Genomic DNA, 18255 nt, shown 5'->3' with positions numbered 1-18255 from the left:
GCCTCCAGTATTTATGCTGCAGTAGTTTGTGTGTTGGGGGGCTAGGGTCAGTTTATTATATCTGGAGTACTTCTCCTGTCTTATCCGGTGTCCTGTGTGAATTTAAGTATGCTCTCTCTAATTCTCTCTTTCTTTCTCTCTCTCGGAGGACCTGAGCCCTAGGACCATGCCTCAGGACTACCTGGCATGATGACTCCTTGCTGTCCCCAGTCCACCTGTCTGTGCTGCTGCTCAAGTTTCAACTGTTCTGCCTGCGGCTATGGAACCCTGACCTGTTCACCGGACGTGCGACCTGTCCCAGACCTGCTGTTTTCAACTCTCTAGAGACAGCAGGAGCTGTAGAGATACTCTTAATGATCGGCTATAAAAAGCCAACTGACATTTACTCCTGAGTTGCTGACTTGTTGCACCCTCTACAACTACTGTGATTATTATTACTTGACCATGCTGGTCATTTATGAACATTTGAACATCTTGGCCATGTTCTGTTATCTCCACCCGGCACAGCCAGAAGAGGACTGGCCACCCCTCATAGCCTGGTTTCGTCCTAGGTTTTGGCCTTTCTAGGGAGTTTTTCTTAGCCACCGTGCTTCTACACCTGCATTGCTTGCTGTTTGGGGTTTTAGGCTGGGTTTCTACAGCACTTTGAGCACTGAGATATCAGCTGATGCTAAAGGGCTACATTAATAACATTTATTTGAGTCTTCTTGGGTATGATGTTACAAGCTTGCCACACCTGTATTTGGAGAGTTTCTCCCATTCTTCTCTGCAGATCCTCTCAGGCTCTATCAGGCTGGGTGGGGAGCGTCGATGCACAGCTATTTTCAGGTCTCTCCAGATGTTTGATCAGGTTCAAGTCCGGGGTCTGGCTGGGCTGCTCGAGGACATTCAGAGACTTGTCCTGAAGCCACTCCTGCGTTGTCTTGCCCGTGTGCTTACGGTCGTTGTCCTGTTTGAAGGTGAACCTTCACCCCAGTCTGAGGTCCTGAGTGCTCTGGAGCAGGTTTTCATCAAGGATCTCTCTGTACTTTGCTCTGTTCATCTTTCCTGCAATCCTGACAAGACTCCCATTCCCTGCCACTGAAAAACATCCCCACAGCATGATGCTGCCACCACTATGCTTCACCAAAGGGATGGTGCAAGGTTTCCTCCAGTCGCTTTGGATAAAAGCGTCTGCTAAATGGCATATATACATATATATATATACGTGATGCTTGGCATTCCGGCCAAAGAATTCAATCTTGGTTTCATCAGACCAGAGAATCTTGTTTCTCATGGTCTGAGTGCTTGAAATGTTTTTTTTGGCAAAATCCAAGTGGGCATGTGCTTTTTAATGAGGAGGGGCATCCGTCTGGACACTCTACCATAAAGGCCTTATTGGCGGAGTGCTGCAGAGATGGTTGTCCTTCTGGAGCGTTCTCCCATTTCCACAGAGGAACTCAGTGACCATCAGGTTCTTGGTCACCTCCCTGACCAAGACCCTTATCCCCTGATTGCACAGTTTGGTCGGGCAGCCAAAGTCAATGTGGTTCCAAACTTCTTCCATTTAAGAATGATATAGACAGGTGTGTGCCTTTCCAAATCATGTCCAATCAATAAAATTAACCACAGGTGGACTCCAATGAAGTTGTAGAAATATCTTAAGGATGATCAATAGAAACAGGATGCACCGGAGCTCAATTTTGAGTCTCATAGCAAAGGGTCTGAATACTTATGTAAATAAGGTATGTTTTTATTTCTAAAAACCTGTTTTCACTTTGTCATTATGAGGTATTATGTGATTGATGCCAAGTTGTCAGCCGTCCCATGATGCCCAGCAAGCAGTCACTGCAGGGTAAACAAACCTTGCTCCGCCAAGTTACACCACGAGACTGATCTAAGGTCAGTTTTGTATTTCCATCCCTATTGGTTAAGGATGAGATTTGGGGAGGATAAACTGATTATTGACCTGTACTCAGAGCTTACGCCAACACAAACTACATAAATCAAGAGCACAGTCAATAAATAAACTCATCTAATATTAACATATGGACAAATCTCCCTCAGAGCCAAGATGAAAATAGTTCCTGTGATGGATGAGGTAGAGACATGGTGTGCGTTCCAAATGGCCCATAGGACTCTGGTCAAAAGTAGTGCACTATATAGGGAATAGGGTGCCATTTGAGACAACCATGGAAGTCTCAGCAGACTAAAGGCTTCAGGCTGTTGTTGATGAGGTCTTAGCAGGAGAGTCGGTTGGCAGGGCCTGTAGGCAAGTCTTTCACACGACTACTAGACTGTTGACATGGAGTCAGATCACTGAAGAAAACAATCGTGCTCTCTAACCACCTAACTGGCCATAGCCAACTCCAATTTCATCACTGTTGATGTTGCTTTGAGTCACGTGATGAGGCCTGCCTCTCTCTCTCTCAATTCAATTTAAGGGCTTTATAGGCATGGGAAACATGTTTACATTGCCAAAGCAAGTGAAATAGATAATAAACAAATGTGAAATTAACAATACAAAAATGTACAGTAAACATTACACTCACAGAAGTTCCAAAAGAATAAAGACATTTAAAATGTCATGTGTGCAAATAGTTAAAGTACAAAAGGGAAAATAAATAAACATATATATAGGTTGTATTTACAATGGTGTTTGTTCTTCACTGGTCGCCCTTTTCTTGTGGCAACAGGTCACATATATTGCTGCTGTGATGGCACACTGTGGAATTTCACCCAATAGATATCGGAGTTGATCAAAATTGGGTATGTTTTTCCAAATATTTGTAGGTCTGTGTAATATGTGTCTCTATGGTCATACATTTGGCAGAAGGTTAGGAAGTGCAGCTCAGTTTCCACCTCATTTTGTGGGCAATGTGCACATAGTGTCGAGAAGACAGAATTTCTCAATAGCAGGTGTAACGCAGGTCAACTAATGTTGAATACTTACCGTTACTAGTAAGATTCCAGTAACCAATCATATTAGACTATATTGCTATTGATATGGTTAAGTCGACAGCTATTACAAATCAGCTGTCAGAAGCTGTATGACGAGCAGTTTATTTTGAGCCAATCATAACTCAATATTCTCTAAGTCGCTCTACTAAAAACTCACATTATACACAAGTTGGTGCCATAGTTCTGGAAAAAAAAGCTTGAACGGAATGTGAAGAGCTTCCGCTATTCCATGGAAGAAAAAGTCTCAGTTTGTGAGAAGTTGTATAAAACTGAACTGAACAGAGAGAACTGGATATTAACACGTATCTATACAAACTGTGAGGGGATTGAGAGAAAGATTGACGCCAGGATTTGGTCAGGTTTTTTTGAGTATGGATTTAGTTCCACCAAGGATGGCGAGCCGCCCGAACCCAGGACATCAATAAGAAGATTTGTTTTCCTTGGAGAACACTGAATTTGCACTGCCATACTACGTTGTGGTGACTCTTATAATAATAATAATAATATATGCCATTTAGCAGACGCTTTTATCCAAAGCGACTTACAGTCATGTGTGCATACATTCTACGTATGGGTGGCAAGACATCATTGCAGAGGGATTGTTATAAGCACATGCTACACTTAGACACCTGACAGTGTTGATTGTTAGGCACAGTCACTCACATTTGATTCCATCTCATAGAGGTTTATAAGTCAGTATTTGTGAATTGCGTTGGGTTTTTCTGTGGATTCATGTTTATTGTATTGCTATTGAACTTTGAAATCTGAGAGACTCTCAGATTAAGAGAGTTGGGTGCATCCTAGTAAACTATTGGCAGGATATGTGGCTTATCCTGTATCTATGTCTTATTGATGCATTTCATTTACATTCAGCTCATTGAACAAATTTCACATATCAATATTTACTCAAGGTGATTCATTTTTTGTAAGTATGGTTATTTACAAAATACAAGCTGGCATTCTTTTCCTAAATTATTCAGTTGTGTGGTTTTCATTTCTCCCTACTGCTCCAGTAGAGAACCCAACTGGTCCAATAGAGAACCCAACTGGTCCAATAGAGAACCCAACTGGTCCAGTAGAGAACCCAACTGGTCCAGTAGAGAACCAAACTGGTCCAGTAGAGAACCAAACTGGTCCTGTAGAGAACCCAACTGGTCCAGTAGAGAACCCAACTGGTCCAGTAGAGAACCCAACTGGTCCAGTAGAGAACCCAACTGGTCCAGTAGAGAACCCAACTGCTCCAGTAGAGAACCCAACTGCTCCAATAGAGAACCCAACTGGTCCAGTAGAGAACCTAACTGGTCCAGTAGAGAACCTAACTGGTCCAGTAGAGAACCTAACTGGTCCAATAGAGTTTAAGCTTAAACATACAGTAGTCCATAGTGTTAAGCAATTGTTACACAAGGCTATGCTTGACGCAGATGAAGGAGATGGATGGGCCCATAGAATTACCTTCAGGAGGCTGTGCAGTGAAGATTGCTAAGGTCCTACACCTATTTGTTTGGTGCATTTCTCTATGGGTGTTTGTGTGGGTTCAGATTTTACATGGGTTCTAAGTTGATTCTACTGTGGTATTTCACCCAATAGATATTTAACAAAATTGGATTTGTTTTCAATTTCTTTGTGGGTTTGTGTAATCTGAGGGAAATATGTGTCTCTAATAATGGTGTCTCTCTCTCTCTCTCTCTCTCTCTCTCTCTCACCTGTTGTCTGTATCTGTAGGATCCTGTCATAGACTCCGTCTGACAGCTCCATCACTGCTCTGCTCGCCTGGATCATCTGTAGACAGAGTACACAAGATCAGTCTATTATTCACACACACACACACATCAAAATAACAAACATTTCATGAATAACCCCGGAGAGATTCAGACCCCACGTCTGATTAACTAAACACTTCTGGCGGCAATGCCTTTTGGGACACGACCCCACTTTGAGTCTGGTGTTCGACAAATGAGGATGAACACTACTGCTCCTAGGGGTCTGTCCAGATCCCCCCCCCCCACACAGCTTCCTCCCATTCATTTCTCCCCCAAGCATTCAAGTCAAGGCGTGAGATCCACTTAGCGAAATAATCTCCCGTGAAGATATGGTGAGCTCTCCCTCACTCTGATTCATCAGGAATGAGGATGCACTCTCAAAGCGCACACACACACATTCTACTTTGGGGGCGTCTACGAAAGTAATCACTTTTAAATTGAATCAGTGCCATGATGTCATGGTGGCAGGGAGAGAGAGGCAAGTAGAGAAAGAGGTTAAAAACAAGTCAAAGAATCAATCAACTTATAACCTGCACAACTATTCAATGGAAACCCAAAGCGCTACATAAATAAAATGTGAAGGACTGACTAGGTTTGATTGATCCTCACCGTTTCGTAGGTGGAGACCACCCTGCGTAGGACGTCCGGCAGGGGCCCTTGGGGCTCCATGGAAGGGTACTGCTCCCTCAGCTCAAACAGCATCAGGGGGTCCCCATCGGCCCCCACCACACGGGATCCCAGGGCCAATACACACTGCATGAGGTTAGCCACCGCTGACACCCCACACAGCTCCCTGAACACTGCCACAGAGTTCTACAGGGACAGAGAGAGATACAGAGGGTCGGGGGGTTTATGCAAAACACACACCCACACAGCTATATAAACACACACACACACATACTGCTTGTCCTGTATTAGTGATGTAGTGTTCTGTGGATCATACTGTAATCCTCTACTAAGCGATTAGTTGCTAGAGTTTAATCATGGAACAAACTGTGACATGGTTTCCTGGGATACCATCACTGAGAACATCTGATTGAATTAGAGAAGCTTTATTGGGAGATGGTTAACGTGACAACCACAAAGCCACCGTATCACTGTCGTACTATTGAATTCATGTTTTATTGGGGTCATTGAACCACTAATATCCAATCAGTTTTATTTAACAGCACAGGTTAGTGTTTTTCATCATGAAACCTAACCCTAACCTTAACCACACTGTTAACTCTAATGCCTAACCCTAACCACACTGTTAACTCTAATGCCTAACCCTAACCTTAACCACACTGTTAACTCTAATGCCTAACCCTAACCTTAACCACACTGTTAACTCTAATGCCTAACCCTAACCACACTGTTAACTCTAATGCCTAACCCTAACCTTAACCACACTGTTAACTCTAATGCCTAACCCTAACCACACGGTTAACTCTAATGCCTAACCCTAACCTTAACCACACTGTTAACTCTAATGCCTAACCCTAACCTTAACCACACTGTTAACTCTAATGCCTAACCCTAACCACACTTAACTCTAATGCCTAACCCTAACCTTAACCACACTGTTAACTCTAATGCCTAACCCTAACCACACTGTTAACTCTAATGCCTAACCCTAACCTTAACCACACTGTTAACTCTAATGCCTAACCCTAACCTTAACCACACTGTTAACTCTAATGCCTAACCCTAACCTTAACCACACTGTTAACTCTAATGCCTAACCCTAACCTTAACCACACTGTTAACTCTAATGCCTAACCCTAACCTTAACCACACTGTTAACTCTAATGCCTAACCTTAACCACACTGTTAACTCTAATGCCTAACCCTAACCTTAACCACACTGTTAACTCTAATGCCTAACTCTAACCTTAACCACACTGTTAACTCTAATGCCTAACTCTAACCTTAACCACACTGTTAACTCTAATGCCTAACCCTAACCTTAACCACACTGTTAACTCTAATGCCTAACCCTAACCACACTGTTAACTCTAATGCCTAACTCTAACCTTAACCACACTGTTAACTCTAATGCCTAACCCTAACCTTAACCACACTGTTAACTCTAATGCCTAACCCTAACCACACTGTTAACTCTAATGCCTAACCCTAACCTTAACCACACTGTTAACTCTAATGCCTAACTCTAACCTTAACCACACTGTTAACTCTAATGCCTAACTCTAACCACACTGTTAACTAATGCCTAACCCTAACCTTAACCACACTGTTAACTCTAATGCCTAACCCTAACCACACTGTTAACTAATGCCTAACCTTAACCACACTGTTAACTCTAATGCCTAACCCTAACCTTAACCACACTTAACTCTAATGCCTAACCCTAACCTTAACCACACTGTTAACTCTAATGCCTAACCCTAACCTTAACCACACTGTTAACTCTAATGCCTAACCCTAACCCTAACCACACTGTTAACTCTAATGCCTAACTCTAACCTTAACCACACTGTTAACTCTAATGCCTAACTCTAACCTTAACCACACTGTTAACTCTAATGCCTAACTCTAACCTTAACCACACTGTTAACTCTAATGCCTAACTCTAACATTAAATTATGACCAATAAATCACATACATTTTTACAATGTAGATTTTTTTTTTTTTTTTTTTAAATCTCTTCATGATGTCATGGTGCTTGCCTTCAGTGTTTACTTCTGTTTAGGTGTGTGTGTGTGTGTTTCAAGACTGTGTGTGTGTGTATGTTTTTCAAGACTGTGTGTGTGTGAGAGAGAGTGTGTGTGTGTGTTCATGGCCTCTTTGTATTAGTGCATCAGTCTACTACATCAGGGTGGCATCATAGTCTGATGACTCATAGCATGAATCCCAGGTATCTCCAACATAAACACATCAGAGGTCCTTAACATCATTTAGACAGCCAGACTAAATGTTTATGTAACCGATGTGAAATGGCTAGCTAGTTAGCGGTGGTGCGTGCTAATAGCGTTTCAATCATCACTCGCTCTGAGACCTTGAAGGAGTTGTTCCCCTTGCTCTGCAAGGGCTGTGGCTTTTGTGGCCTGATGGGTAACGATGCTTCAAGGGTGACTGTCTGTGTGCAGAGGGTCCCTGGTTCGAGCCCAGGTAGGGGTGAAGAGAGGGGCGGAAGCTATACTGTTACACTTACAGGGACCATCACCTTACCATCAGCTTACTATAACCATAACCTGTCAGTCTAAAGCAGACCTTCAGAGATCAGGCCACTGCGCCACCGCCACTCAGTCTCAACCATAACCTGTCAGTCTAAAGCAGACCTTCAGAGATCAGGCCACTCAGTCTCAATCATAACCTGTCAGTCTAAAGCAGACCTTCAGAGATCAGGCCACTGCGCCACCGCCACTCAGTCTCAACCATAACCTGTCAGTCTAAAGCAGACCTTCAGAGATCAGGCCACTGTGCCACCGCCACTCAGTCTCAACCATAACCTGTCAGTCTAAAGCAGACCTTCAGAGATCAGGCCACTGTGCCACCGCCACTCAGTCTCAACCATAACCTGTCAGTCTAAAGCAGACCTTCAGAGATCAGGCCACTGTGCCACCGCCACTCAGTCTCAACCATAACCTGTCAGTCTAAAGCAGACCTTCAGAGATCAGGCCACTGCGCCACCGCCACTCAGTCTCAACCTGTTGATGTCTGTTTTTATTGAACCTTTATTTAACTAGGCAAGTCAGTTGATGTCTCTGGAGGAATGATCAGCCATCTTTATGGTCATAGTTTAGTGATCACTGAGATGAACCCAACCCATGGAGGTTTCAATCTACCATTCTGAGTTAGACATCATCTGTTGTGAATACAGGTATACAGGCATTTCAGTCATGAAATGTGAAAATTGTGATTGATAAATTACTGTTTTTCCTTCCGCCTCACCTGCATGTTCTCCCGCAGGTCCGTGGCCTCCTTCAGTTGCGGGCCGGCCATTTTGAAAACCTCGTCCACTTCTTTGATCCCCAGGTCCCGGAGTGCAGCGTAGTCCCTCCCTCGCCTCGCCTTCCGCACAGACAGCCCCCGCTTGTAGGGCTTTCCCCCTCCTCTCCGGTTGGTGAGGGCCACATGGACGAACAGCATGGCGTACGGGAGGTCCTCCCCCATCAGTGACTGTAATGGTATGTGCCGGTAGCCTGGCTGTAGGCACTCCAGGGGAATGGTGTACTGACCTGTGGTAAAACGGGGGATTACAAATTATGTACAAGAGTGTTAGACAATGAAATGACCATGAGAAGATAGTGAATGTTCACTCACTCTTTAACTGCTACCAAGTGTTCTTTATCTTAGCTAGTGATACTTGCTTGTGAGCTAGCAATAATCTTCACATGGCTGAAAGGTTGTTGTAGTATCAAATCAAATATTTATTGGCTTCAGACAAGCTCAACCAAAAGCAGACTGGACACCGGACTAGCAGTCAGTGCAGAGCTGACTTTCGCCCTCCCTCCACTACTAACCTATGAACTCGTCCCCTATGAATTCGTCATCCAGCACCACGAAGCGCACCATGGCCAGCTCTGGCAGGTTGATCTGGAACTCAAAGCTCTCGTCAAAGATGGGGTTGTCTCCGTTCTGCATCACCGTGCGGGTGCGGCGCTCGGCACAGTCGGCAGGGATACCGTGGATCTCCACGTAGACGTACGGGTCCACCACATCTCCTTTAGCTCCAGAACCCCTCGGACGGGGCAGGTTCTGACCACTGATCACCTGAATGGATGGATCCGGTTTATTGATTGATTGATTGTCTGTTAGTTTGTTTATTTGTTTGATTGATGCAGGTGTACTGAATAATGGAACCAATACCATTCAACCACGAAGAGAAGTGTACTGAATAACTGAACCAATACCATTCAACCACTAAGAGAAGTGTACTGAATAACGGAACCAATACCATTCAACCACTAAGAGAAGTGTACTGAATAACGGAACCAATACCATTCAACCACTAAGAGAAGTGTACTGAATAACTGAACCAATACCATTCAACCACTAAGAGAAGTGTACTGAATAATGGAACCAATACCATTCAACCACTAAGAGAAGTGTACTGAATAACTGAACCAATACCATTCAACCACTAAGAGAAGTGTACTGAATAACTGAACCAATACCATTCAACCACTAAGAGAAGTGTACTGAATAACGGAACCAATACCATTCAACCACTAAGAGAAGTGTACTGAATAACTGAACCAATACCATTCAACCACTAAGAGAAGTGTACTGAATAATGGAACCAATACCATTCAACCACTAAGAGAAGTGTACTGAATAACTGAACCAATACCATTCAACCACTAAGAGAAGTGTACTGAATAACTGAACCAATACCATTCAACCACTAAGAGAAGTGTACTGAATAACTGAACCAATACCATTCAACCACTAAGAGAAGTGTACTGAATAACTGAACCAATACCATTCAACCACTAAGAGAAGTGTACTGAATAATGGAACCAATACCATTCAACCACTAAGAGAAGTGTACTGAATAATGGAACCAATACCATTCAACCACTAAGAGAAGTGTACTGAATAACTGAACCAATACCATTCAACCACTAAGAGAAGTGTACTGAATAACTGAACCAATACCATTCAACCACTAAGAGAAGTGTACTGAATAACTGAACCAATACCATTCAACCACTAAGAGAAGTGTACTGAATAACTGAACCAATACCATTCAACCACTAAGAGAAGTGTACTGAATAACTGAACCAATACCATTCAACCACTAAGAGAAGTGTACTGAATAACTGAACCAATACCATTCAACCACTAAGAGAAGTGTACTGAATAACGGAACCAATACCATTCAACCACTAAGAGAAGTGTACTGAATAACTGAACCTATACCATTCAACCACTAAGAGAAGTGTACTGAATAACTGAACCAATACCATTCAACCACTAAGAGAAGTGTACTGAATAACTGAACCAATACCATTCAACCACTAAGAGAAGTGTACTGAATAACTGAACCAATACCATTCAACCACTAAGAGAAGTGTACTGAATAACTGAACCAATACCATTCAACCACTAAGAGAAGTGTACTGAATAACTGAACCAATACCATTCAACCACTAAGAGAAGTGTACTGAATAACTGAACCAATACCATTCAACCACTAAGAGAAGTGTACTGAATAACTGAACCAATACCATTCAACCACTAAGAGAAGTGTACTGAATAACTGAACCAATACCATTCAACCACTAAGAGAAGTGTACTGAATAACTGAACCAATACCATTCAACCACTAAGAGAAGTGTACTGAATAACTGAACCAATACCATTCAACCACTAAGAGAAGTGTACTGAATAACTGAACCAATACCATTCAACCACTAAGAGAAGTGTACTGAATAACAGAACCAATACCATTCAACTATTAAGGAGCCATCAAGCCCGGCAGTGAATAGGAGCCTCCATTAAAAGATGTAAATAAACACTGCTGTCTATCTGCTAGCCACTCACCTTGACATGGAGCAGCTGAGGGGACACACCCGGCACAGAGTCTCTTGTATCAGCGCTGAAATACGACACCTCCTGTCGCATGATGGCGGGTCGCAGCACATACCCACAATTCCCGTTCTGGCGGAACCAGGCGATGTTAAGGTCCATCATCAACCCGGGCGTCTGGTAGTTCAAAGCCACAATCTGGCAACCGCACTTCCACAGGTCCTGTGGGTTCATGTTGCTGGAGTCGATGCGCATGGCGCTGGGGTAGACCCGCGACAGGAAGCGCTTGTTGTAGTTGACAAAGTCTCCTGGGCGCTCACTGGCGCAGCGCAAAGCTAGGGTCTCATTGAATGAGCAGAGCTCCCAGGGTTTCTGGATAGAGAACGACATCTGGAAGTCTGTGAAACGTACTGACTTGCACAGAGTCACCAAGTCAGAGAGATCCTTTAGGAGCTGGAACCGTTTAGGGGTAGTAGGAGGGGTCAGGGATTTAATGCTACTAGTACCACCACCCCCTCCAGCTTTCTGCCCCCCCTCCCCCGCTCCTTCTCCACTGTTACCAGCCTTCATTCTCTGGCACATCTCCGCCCCCTCGTCTTCGTCAGTCACGTCCCCCTCCGCCCCCCCGCATCCCTCCTCCAACTTCTGCCCCTTCAACAGGATCTTGCCCCTCAGGGCATTAGGCGAGGGCAGGTACACCTCCCCTTCCCTGAGGGGCTTCGTGTACAACCTCTCCCCTAGTATCCTCCTCAGGTGCTGGAGCATGACTCTCTGCTGGCAGGGGGAGCAGTGGTTCTCCACACACAGGATCAGTGGAAACTCCGAAGCCTCGAACGCAAAACGGCCGATCACATCCAGGACACAGTGGAACTTGACGGGCGAGGTGAGGGTGTGACTGGTATAAACCACGGGTTCGTCGCTAGGGCCGTCCCAGACATCCACCTCCACACACCTGCAGCCCATCTTTAAAGCGCGGATGTAGCCGGTGATGTCAGCGGGCCCCTTGAACTGGTCCTCGATGAGGTAGGTGTTGTGGGAGGAGTTGATGTAGTAGTGGGATAGGGGCTGGCTCATGTCCTGGCACACCTGGCTGTGCTCTGGGTCAAACAGGTGGCACTCCAGGGAGGTGAGATATCTGGTGAAACCGTCCAATGAGAGGCAGCCTTGGCGACGTCCCTCCTCCGACGGCTCGTGGGATTGGATGAGCTCCAGACTGGTGTCTTCAGTCACCTAGACACGGAGGGCAGAGGAGAACAGAGAAATGAGCATCTCTTGAAGTGAAATTGTTATTTGTATTTCTAAATCGACAACTGTCTATTGGAGAGACACTTTTTTTCTTATCAGCTAGACAGAGCTAAGAGGGACAATAGAAGAGAAAAGGAGAGAAAAGGGGAGAGAACCCATTGAAACAGTCCTACTGGTAGAACAGAAAACCCATTGAAACAGTCCTACTGGTAGAACAGAAAACCCATTGAAACAGTCCTACTGGTAGAACAGAAAACCCATTGAAACAGTCCTACTGGTAGAACAGAAAACCCATTGAAACAGTCCTACTGGTAGAACAGAAAACCCATTGAAACAGTCCTACTGGTAGAACAGAAGTGGTCCTCTTCACCATCCTTACCTGAGCCATGCCCTGCTCAACCTCCAGGAACCTCATTAGATCCTTGGTATCCAAGTACTCCTTGTTGCTAGAGAACTGCACCAGCAGGAAGTAGATCTCCGGTCGGGTGCAAAGGTCGTGAAAGACCTCAATGAACTCCTCCTTGGTTACCCTGTCCTCTATCCCTCCTCTTCTGTTGTCTGCATTTGCTCCAGTCCCAGCTCCAGATCCACCCCCATCCCTTTCCTCAGCTTCGGTCACAGCTGGAGCCCTATCCTCATCGCCAGCTCCTGAGCCAATCACAGCTACAACTGAAGCCCCAACCTTTGCTTCAGCCACAGTTCCAACTCCAGATGTCCCGGCCCCATTCATCCTCTCCCTGACACGATGGAGCTCCTTAAACCGGTGTTCCACTTTCTCACTCCTCACCCCGGGGTTAACACTCCTGATCAGACGTACAGCCGACCGCAAACTGATCCCCACCTCCTCTCCTCCACCCTGTCCATCTGAGACAACCATAGAGGAAAATGTCTCTGCTAGCCAGGCGAGACGAAGGCTGTCCTCACTGCTGGCCATCATGTCTATGGCATGCTTCCCATACAGAATCAGATACCTAGGATGAGACGGAGAAGGATTGCACAGAGATTGTCATAATTAAAAGATACCAGGGTAGGAAATACTGTGGGAGTCATCTGTTCCAGTTGTTTTCATTCACTTCCATTGTCTAACTGTGAGATCCATTTGGGTGTCGGTCTAGATTTACTGTACATCTTCAAGGATCTTGACATCCTTTTGATATGACACCACTTAGCCACGGAGAGTTGTTTAAACTAAAGCACAACCAGATCTGGCAACCTAGCAAGACATTGTGGACATCTATCCTACCTCAGGCCAGTGACCCAGACGTTGGCCACCTCTGCAGAGTTAGCCACCAGGTCCAGAGCTTCATAGGTCTCTCCATAGATGATAGAGAAGGCACAGTCCTCAGAGATTTGGTCATAGACGCCGTTGGTCCTAAAGGTCTCTGTGTTGCGGCCGGTGCGGACCTAGAAAGACACAAAGAAGGATCCAATCAAATGAGACCAAGTACAGAACAGTATACATGAGAGTCAAGAGTTCTTATTGTTTCACTCAGTTCCATTGACTGACTGAGTTATATTTGGCTCCAAGACAGTGCTGAAGAATAGTCCATTCCTGATGAGTGCAAACTCCATTTAAATGTATTGCAGATCATTCAATTTAATTGCTCTGTTTTTTACAGGAAACCAGACGTCATTGCATGTATCAGGAGTTAACTCCATAAAGATTCATAACATCGCTGTCTCCACTTTGGTCTCCTCCTAGGTGTGTACCTACCTCTGATGGAGGGGACGGCGATACGGGTGTAGCTACCTACCTCTGATGGAAGGGGACAGCGATACGGGTGTAGCTACCTACCTCTCTGATGGAGGGGAAGGCGATACGGGTGTAGCTACCTACCTCTCTGATGGAGGGGAAGGCGATACGGGTGTAGCTACCTACCTCTGATGGAGGGGACGGCGATACGGGTGTAGCTACCTACCTCTCTGATGGAGGGGAAGGCGATACGGGTGTAGCTACCTACCTCTGATGGAGGGGACGGCGATACGGGTGTAGCTACCTACCTCTCTGATGGAGGGGACAGCGATACGGGTGTAGCTACCTACCTGTGATGGAGGGGACGGCGATACGGGTGTAGCTACCTACCTCTCTGATGGAGGGGACGGCGATACGGGTGTAGCTACCTACCTCTCTGATGGAGGGGAAGGCGATACGGGTGTAGCTACCTACCTCTCTGATGGAGGGGAAGGCGATACGGGTGTAGCTACCTACCTCTCTGATGGAGGGGAAGGCGATACGGGTGTAGCTACCTACCTCTCTGATGGAGGGGACGGCGATACGGGTGTAGCTACCTACCTCTCTGATGGAGGGGACGGCGATACGGGTGTAGCTACCTACCTCTGATGGAGGGGACGGCGATACGGGTGTAGCTACCTACCTCTCTGATGGAGGGAAGCGCGGGTGTAGCTACCTACTGATGGAGGGGGGTGTAGCTACCTACCTCTCTGATGGAGGGGACGGCGATACGGGTGTAGCTACCTACCTCTCTGATGGAGGGGACGGCGATACGGGTGTAGCTACCTACCTCTGATGGAGGGGACGGCGATACGGGTGTAGCTACCTACCTCTCTGATGGAGGGGACGGCGATACGGGTGTAGCTACCTACCTCTCTGATGGAGGGGGGGACGGGTGTAGCTACCTACCTCTGATGGAGGGGGGTGTAGCTACCTACCTCTGATGGAGGGGACGGCGATACGGGTGTAGCTACCTACCTCTCTGATGGAGGGGAAGGCGATACGGGTGTAGCTACCTACCTCTCTGATGGAGGGGACGGCGATACGGGTGTAGCTACCTACCTCTCTGATGGAGGGGACGGCGATACGGGTGTAGCTACCTACCTCTGATGGAGGGGACGGGTGTAGCTACCTACCTCTGATGGAGGGGACGGCGATACGGGTGTAGCTACCTACCTCTGATGGAGGGGACGGCGATACGGGTGTAGCTACCTACCTCTGATGGAGGGGACGGCGATACGGGTGTAGCTACCTACCTCTGATGGAGGGGACGGCGATACGGGTGTAGCTACCTACCTCTGATGGAGGGGACGGCGATACGGGTGTAGCTACCTACCTCTGATGGAGGGGACGGCGATACGGGTGTAGCTACCTACCTCTGATGGAGGGGACGGCGATACGGGTGTAGCTACCTACCTCTGATGGAGGGGACGGCGATACGGGTGTAGCTACCTACCTCTCTGATGGAGGGGACGGCGATACGGGTGTAGCTACCTACCTCTCTGATGGAGGGGACGGCTACCTACCTCTCTGATACGGGTGTAGCTACCTACCTCTCTGATGGAGGGGACGGGTGTAGCTACCTACCTCTGATGGAGGGGGTGTAGCTACCTACCTACCTCTGATGGAGGGGAAGGCGATACGGGTGTAGCTACCTACCTCTCTGATGGAGGGGAAGGCGATACGGGTGTAGCTACCTACCTCTCTGATGGAGGGGAAGGCGATACGGGTGTAGCTACCTACCTCTCTGATGGAGGGGAAGGCGATACGGGTGTAGCTACCTACCTCTCTGATGGAGGGGAAGGCGATACGGGTGTAGCTACCTACCTCTCTGATGGAGGGGAAGGCGATACGGGTGTAGCTACCTACCTCTCTGATGGAGGGGAAGGCGATACGGGTGTAGCTACCTACCTCTCTGATGGAGGGGACAGCGATACGGGTGTAGCTACCTACCTCTCTGATGGAGGGGAAGGCGATACGGGTGTAGCTACCTACCTCTCTGATGGAGGGGACAGCGATGCAGGCCTTGTCGGACTCCTTCTTGGAGGGCTCCCATCGCAGGGCCTGCAGACTTGACTCCAGCAGGTAGTAGCGTTGGTAGACTCGTGAGTTGGAGCGCACCTTCCGAAACTCAGTACCCTCCATCTGGAGACAGATGAGACGTCAAACATGCACACACCTTGATCCTATTCACTAGGAAGCAAATGGGCAGAAACAGGGAGGAACTGCCTGCACTTGACCAATAAGAAACTTTTTTTTCTCTTCGTTTTCCGTTGTGAAATGTTTTGCTATGCTGTGCACTAACGAATACACCCCAGTTATATTTCAGTCACTTGTATAAAAAACAAACCAACAGACACTGCCACTTCAGAACTGTACAACTAGAATGGAACAAGTGTAACTAGTGTAGTAACTGGTTTATAACTAGTGTGTGTAATGGGTGATGTTCCCCACCATGGCGCTGATGCAGTCTGCAGCGCTGCTGATCTTCCTCTCAGAGAGACTTCTGCTGAAGGATACCGTCTTCTTCCTCTCACGACCAGCACGAGACCCATCCTATAGAGAGGAGGAGCGGATGTGCGGGGAATCGATAAGAGGAAATTAGAGAGACAGAGAGAAAGATGAATACAGATAAACCTACACTCCTACCCAGCCCAGCAGAGGCTCATTTCACTTTGCTGGTGTTCTTTCTGATAACATGTGTCAGAGTGCCTTTGATCTTCACCAATAACCCATTAATCAAACACTGATGGGCTTTGAAAATTCTAATTCCATGCCCCCTTGATGACTTTGGCCTCCGAATGATCTGAGTTCTATCACTGTTCCACTCGAGGAGAGAGAGAGAGAGAGAGAGAGAGAGAGAGAGAGAGGGGTGGGTTTATTCAATTACAGATATATCTAGCTCTAGATTTTTTAAACTGTCAAAGGCAATCTGTGGCAGCATCGGTGCTGGAGTCTGACAGAATGATGGAGAACCAGGGAAGAACAGAGGGGGCACGGTCACGTTCTGTAATGGCAATCTTATCAATCAGCCTAGCCAATACTCAAGAATAGGTCTAACGCGGGTAAACATTCAACTTAAATCGGAGTAATGTAGAATCAATGTAGAATCTGAACCCACACAAACACCCATAGAGAAATGCACCAAACAAATAGGTGTAGGACCTTAGCAATCTTCGCTGCGCAGCTTCCTGAATGTAATTCTATGAGCCCATCTAAGGTACCTTGCTTGCTGTGGTGATAATCCTTCTCAGCATATTTCTCTGGCTGACAGTGGAATTGCTAAACCAACAAACAATACAAAAAGTTAAAATACTCTCAATAAAAGATTTGTAAAACAGAGTCAGTATAGTACAACTAACATTACAAGATTCCAGATTTTTGAGAAAGTACAGTCTCTGTTGGCTCTTTGTAGATCAGGTCTGTACATTTACTCTACTGAAGCTTCTTGTCCAAGAGGAAACCCAGATACCTTGTTCAGAAGCTTCAGTCATTTAGCACGTCCTTTTATCTATGTCATGGATATCGTTCAGTGTATGATGCAGTCAACCTTATCAGGGTCAAAGGTTAGTTGGCTAGTCAGGTATAACCAATAAAAAGCCCCTTTAACTGTAAACAGCAGGACTGTTTGATAAAAAGAGGAAGAGAGATTGCTGTGCCATCGAGAGAGAGAGAGAGAGAGAGAGAGAGAGAGAGAGAGAGAGAGAGAGAGAGAGAGAGAGAGAGAGAGAGAGAGAGAGAGAGAGAGAGAGAGAGAGAGAGAGAGAGAGAGAGAGAGAGAGAGAGAGAGAGAGAGAGAGAGAGAGAGAGAGAGAGAGAGAGAGAGAGAGAGAGAGAGAGAGAGAGAGAGAGAGAGAGAGAGAGAGAGAGAGAGAGAGAGAGAGAGAGAGAGAGAGAGAGAACACGGAAGGGCAGCAGTGTTTTATCTGAAGAGTAGGAATGAACGTGTGAACAGGGGGATAGCTAGAGACAGAGAGAGAACAGTGGTGGTGGGTTTTAAGTCCCTGTTCCTTCATGTCACAGTCTCTGTCGAACAGGTGTTCTCCCAACAGGGATCAGTTATGTCTGATCATCATGCCTCCTTTATTCATCAACTCATGG

The 18255-nt window shown here is 46.3% G+C and overlaps 1 protein-coding gene across 1 annotated transcript in view; it reads right to left on the bottom strand.

The window, feature by feature from the left end:
- LOC124043218 (inactive phospholipase C-like protein 2) overlaps nt 1–18255 on the bottom strand; it is a 45464-nt gene that overhangs the window by 5958 nt on the left and 21251 nt on the right. Inside the window, exons 2-10 of the mRNA XM_046361546.1 lie at nt 16609–16710; nt 16150–16299; nt 13666–13826; nt 12802–13393; nt 11193–12407; nt 9167–9416; nt 8595–8881; nt 5310–5513; nt 4644–4719 (exon numbers count right to left, since the gene is read on the bottom strand). Of these exons, the coding sequence (XP_046217502.1) occupies nt 4644–4719; nt 5310–5513; nt 8595–8881; nt 9167–9416; nt 11193–12407; nt 12802–13393; nt 13666–13826; nt 16150–16299; nt 16609–16710 (3037 nt within the window). The remainder of the gene's footprint in view (nt 1–4643; nt 4720–5309; nt 5514–8594; nt 8882–9166; nt 9417–11192; nt 12408–12801; nt 13394–13665; nt 13827–16149; nt 16300–16608; nt 16711–18255) is intronic.

Source organism: Oncorhynchus gorbuscha, linkage group LG09, assembly GCF_021184085.1.
Source record: "Oncorhynchus gorbuscha isolate QuinsamMale2020 ecotype Even-year linkage group LG09, OgorEven_v1.0, whole genome shotgun sequence".
In the NCBI taxonomy this organism is placed as follows: Eukaryota; Metazoa; Chordata; class Actinopteri; order Salmoniformes; family Salmonidae; genus Oncorhynchus; species Oncorhynchus gorbuscha.
The sequence above is the reverse complement of the archived record's forward strand: the minus strand, read 5'-3'. Positions and strand labels throughout refer to the sequence as shown.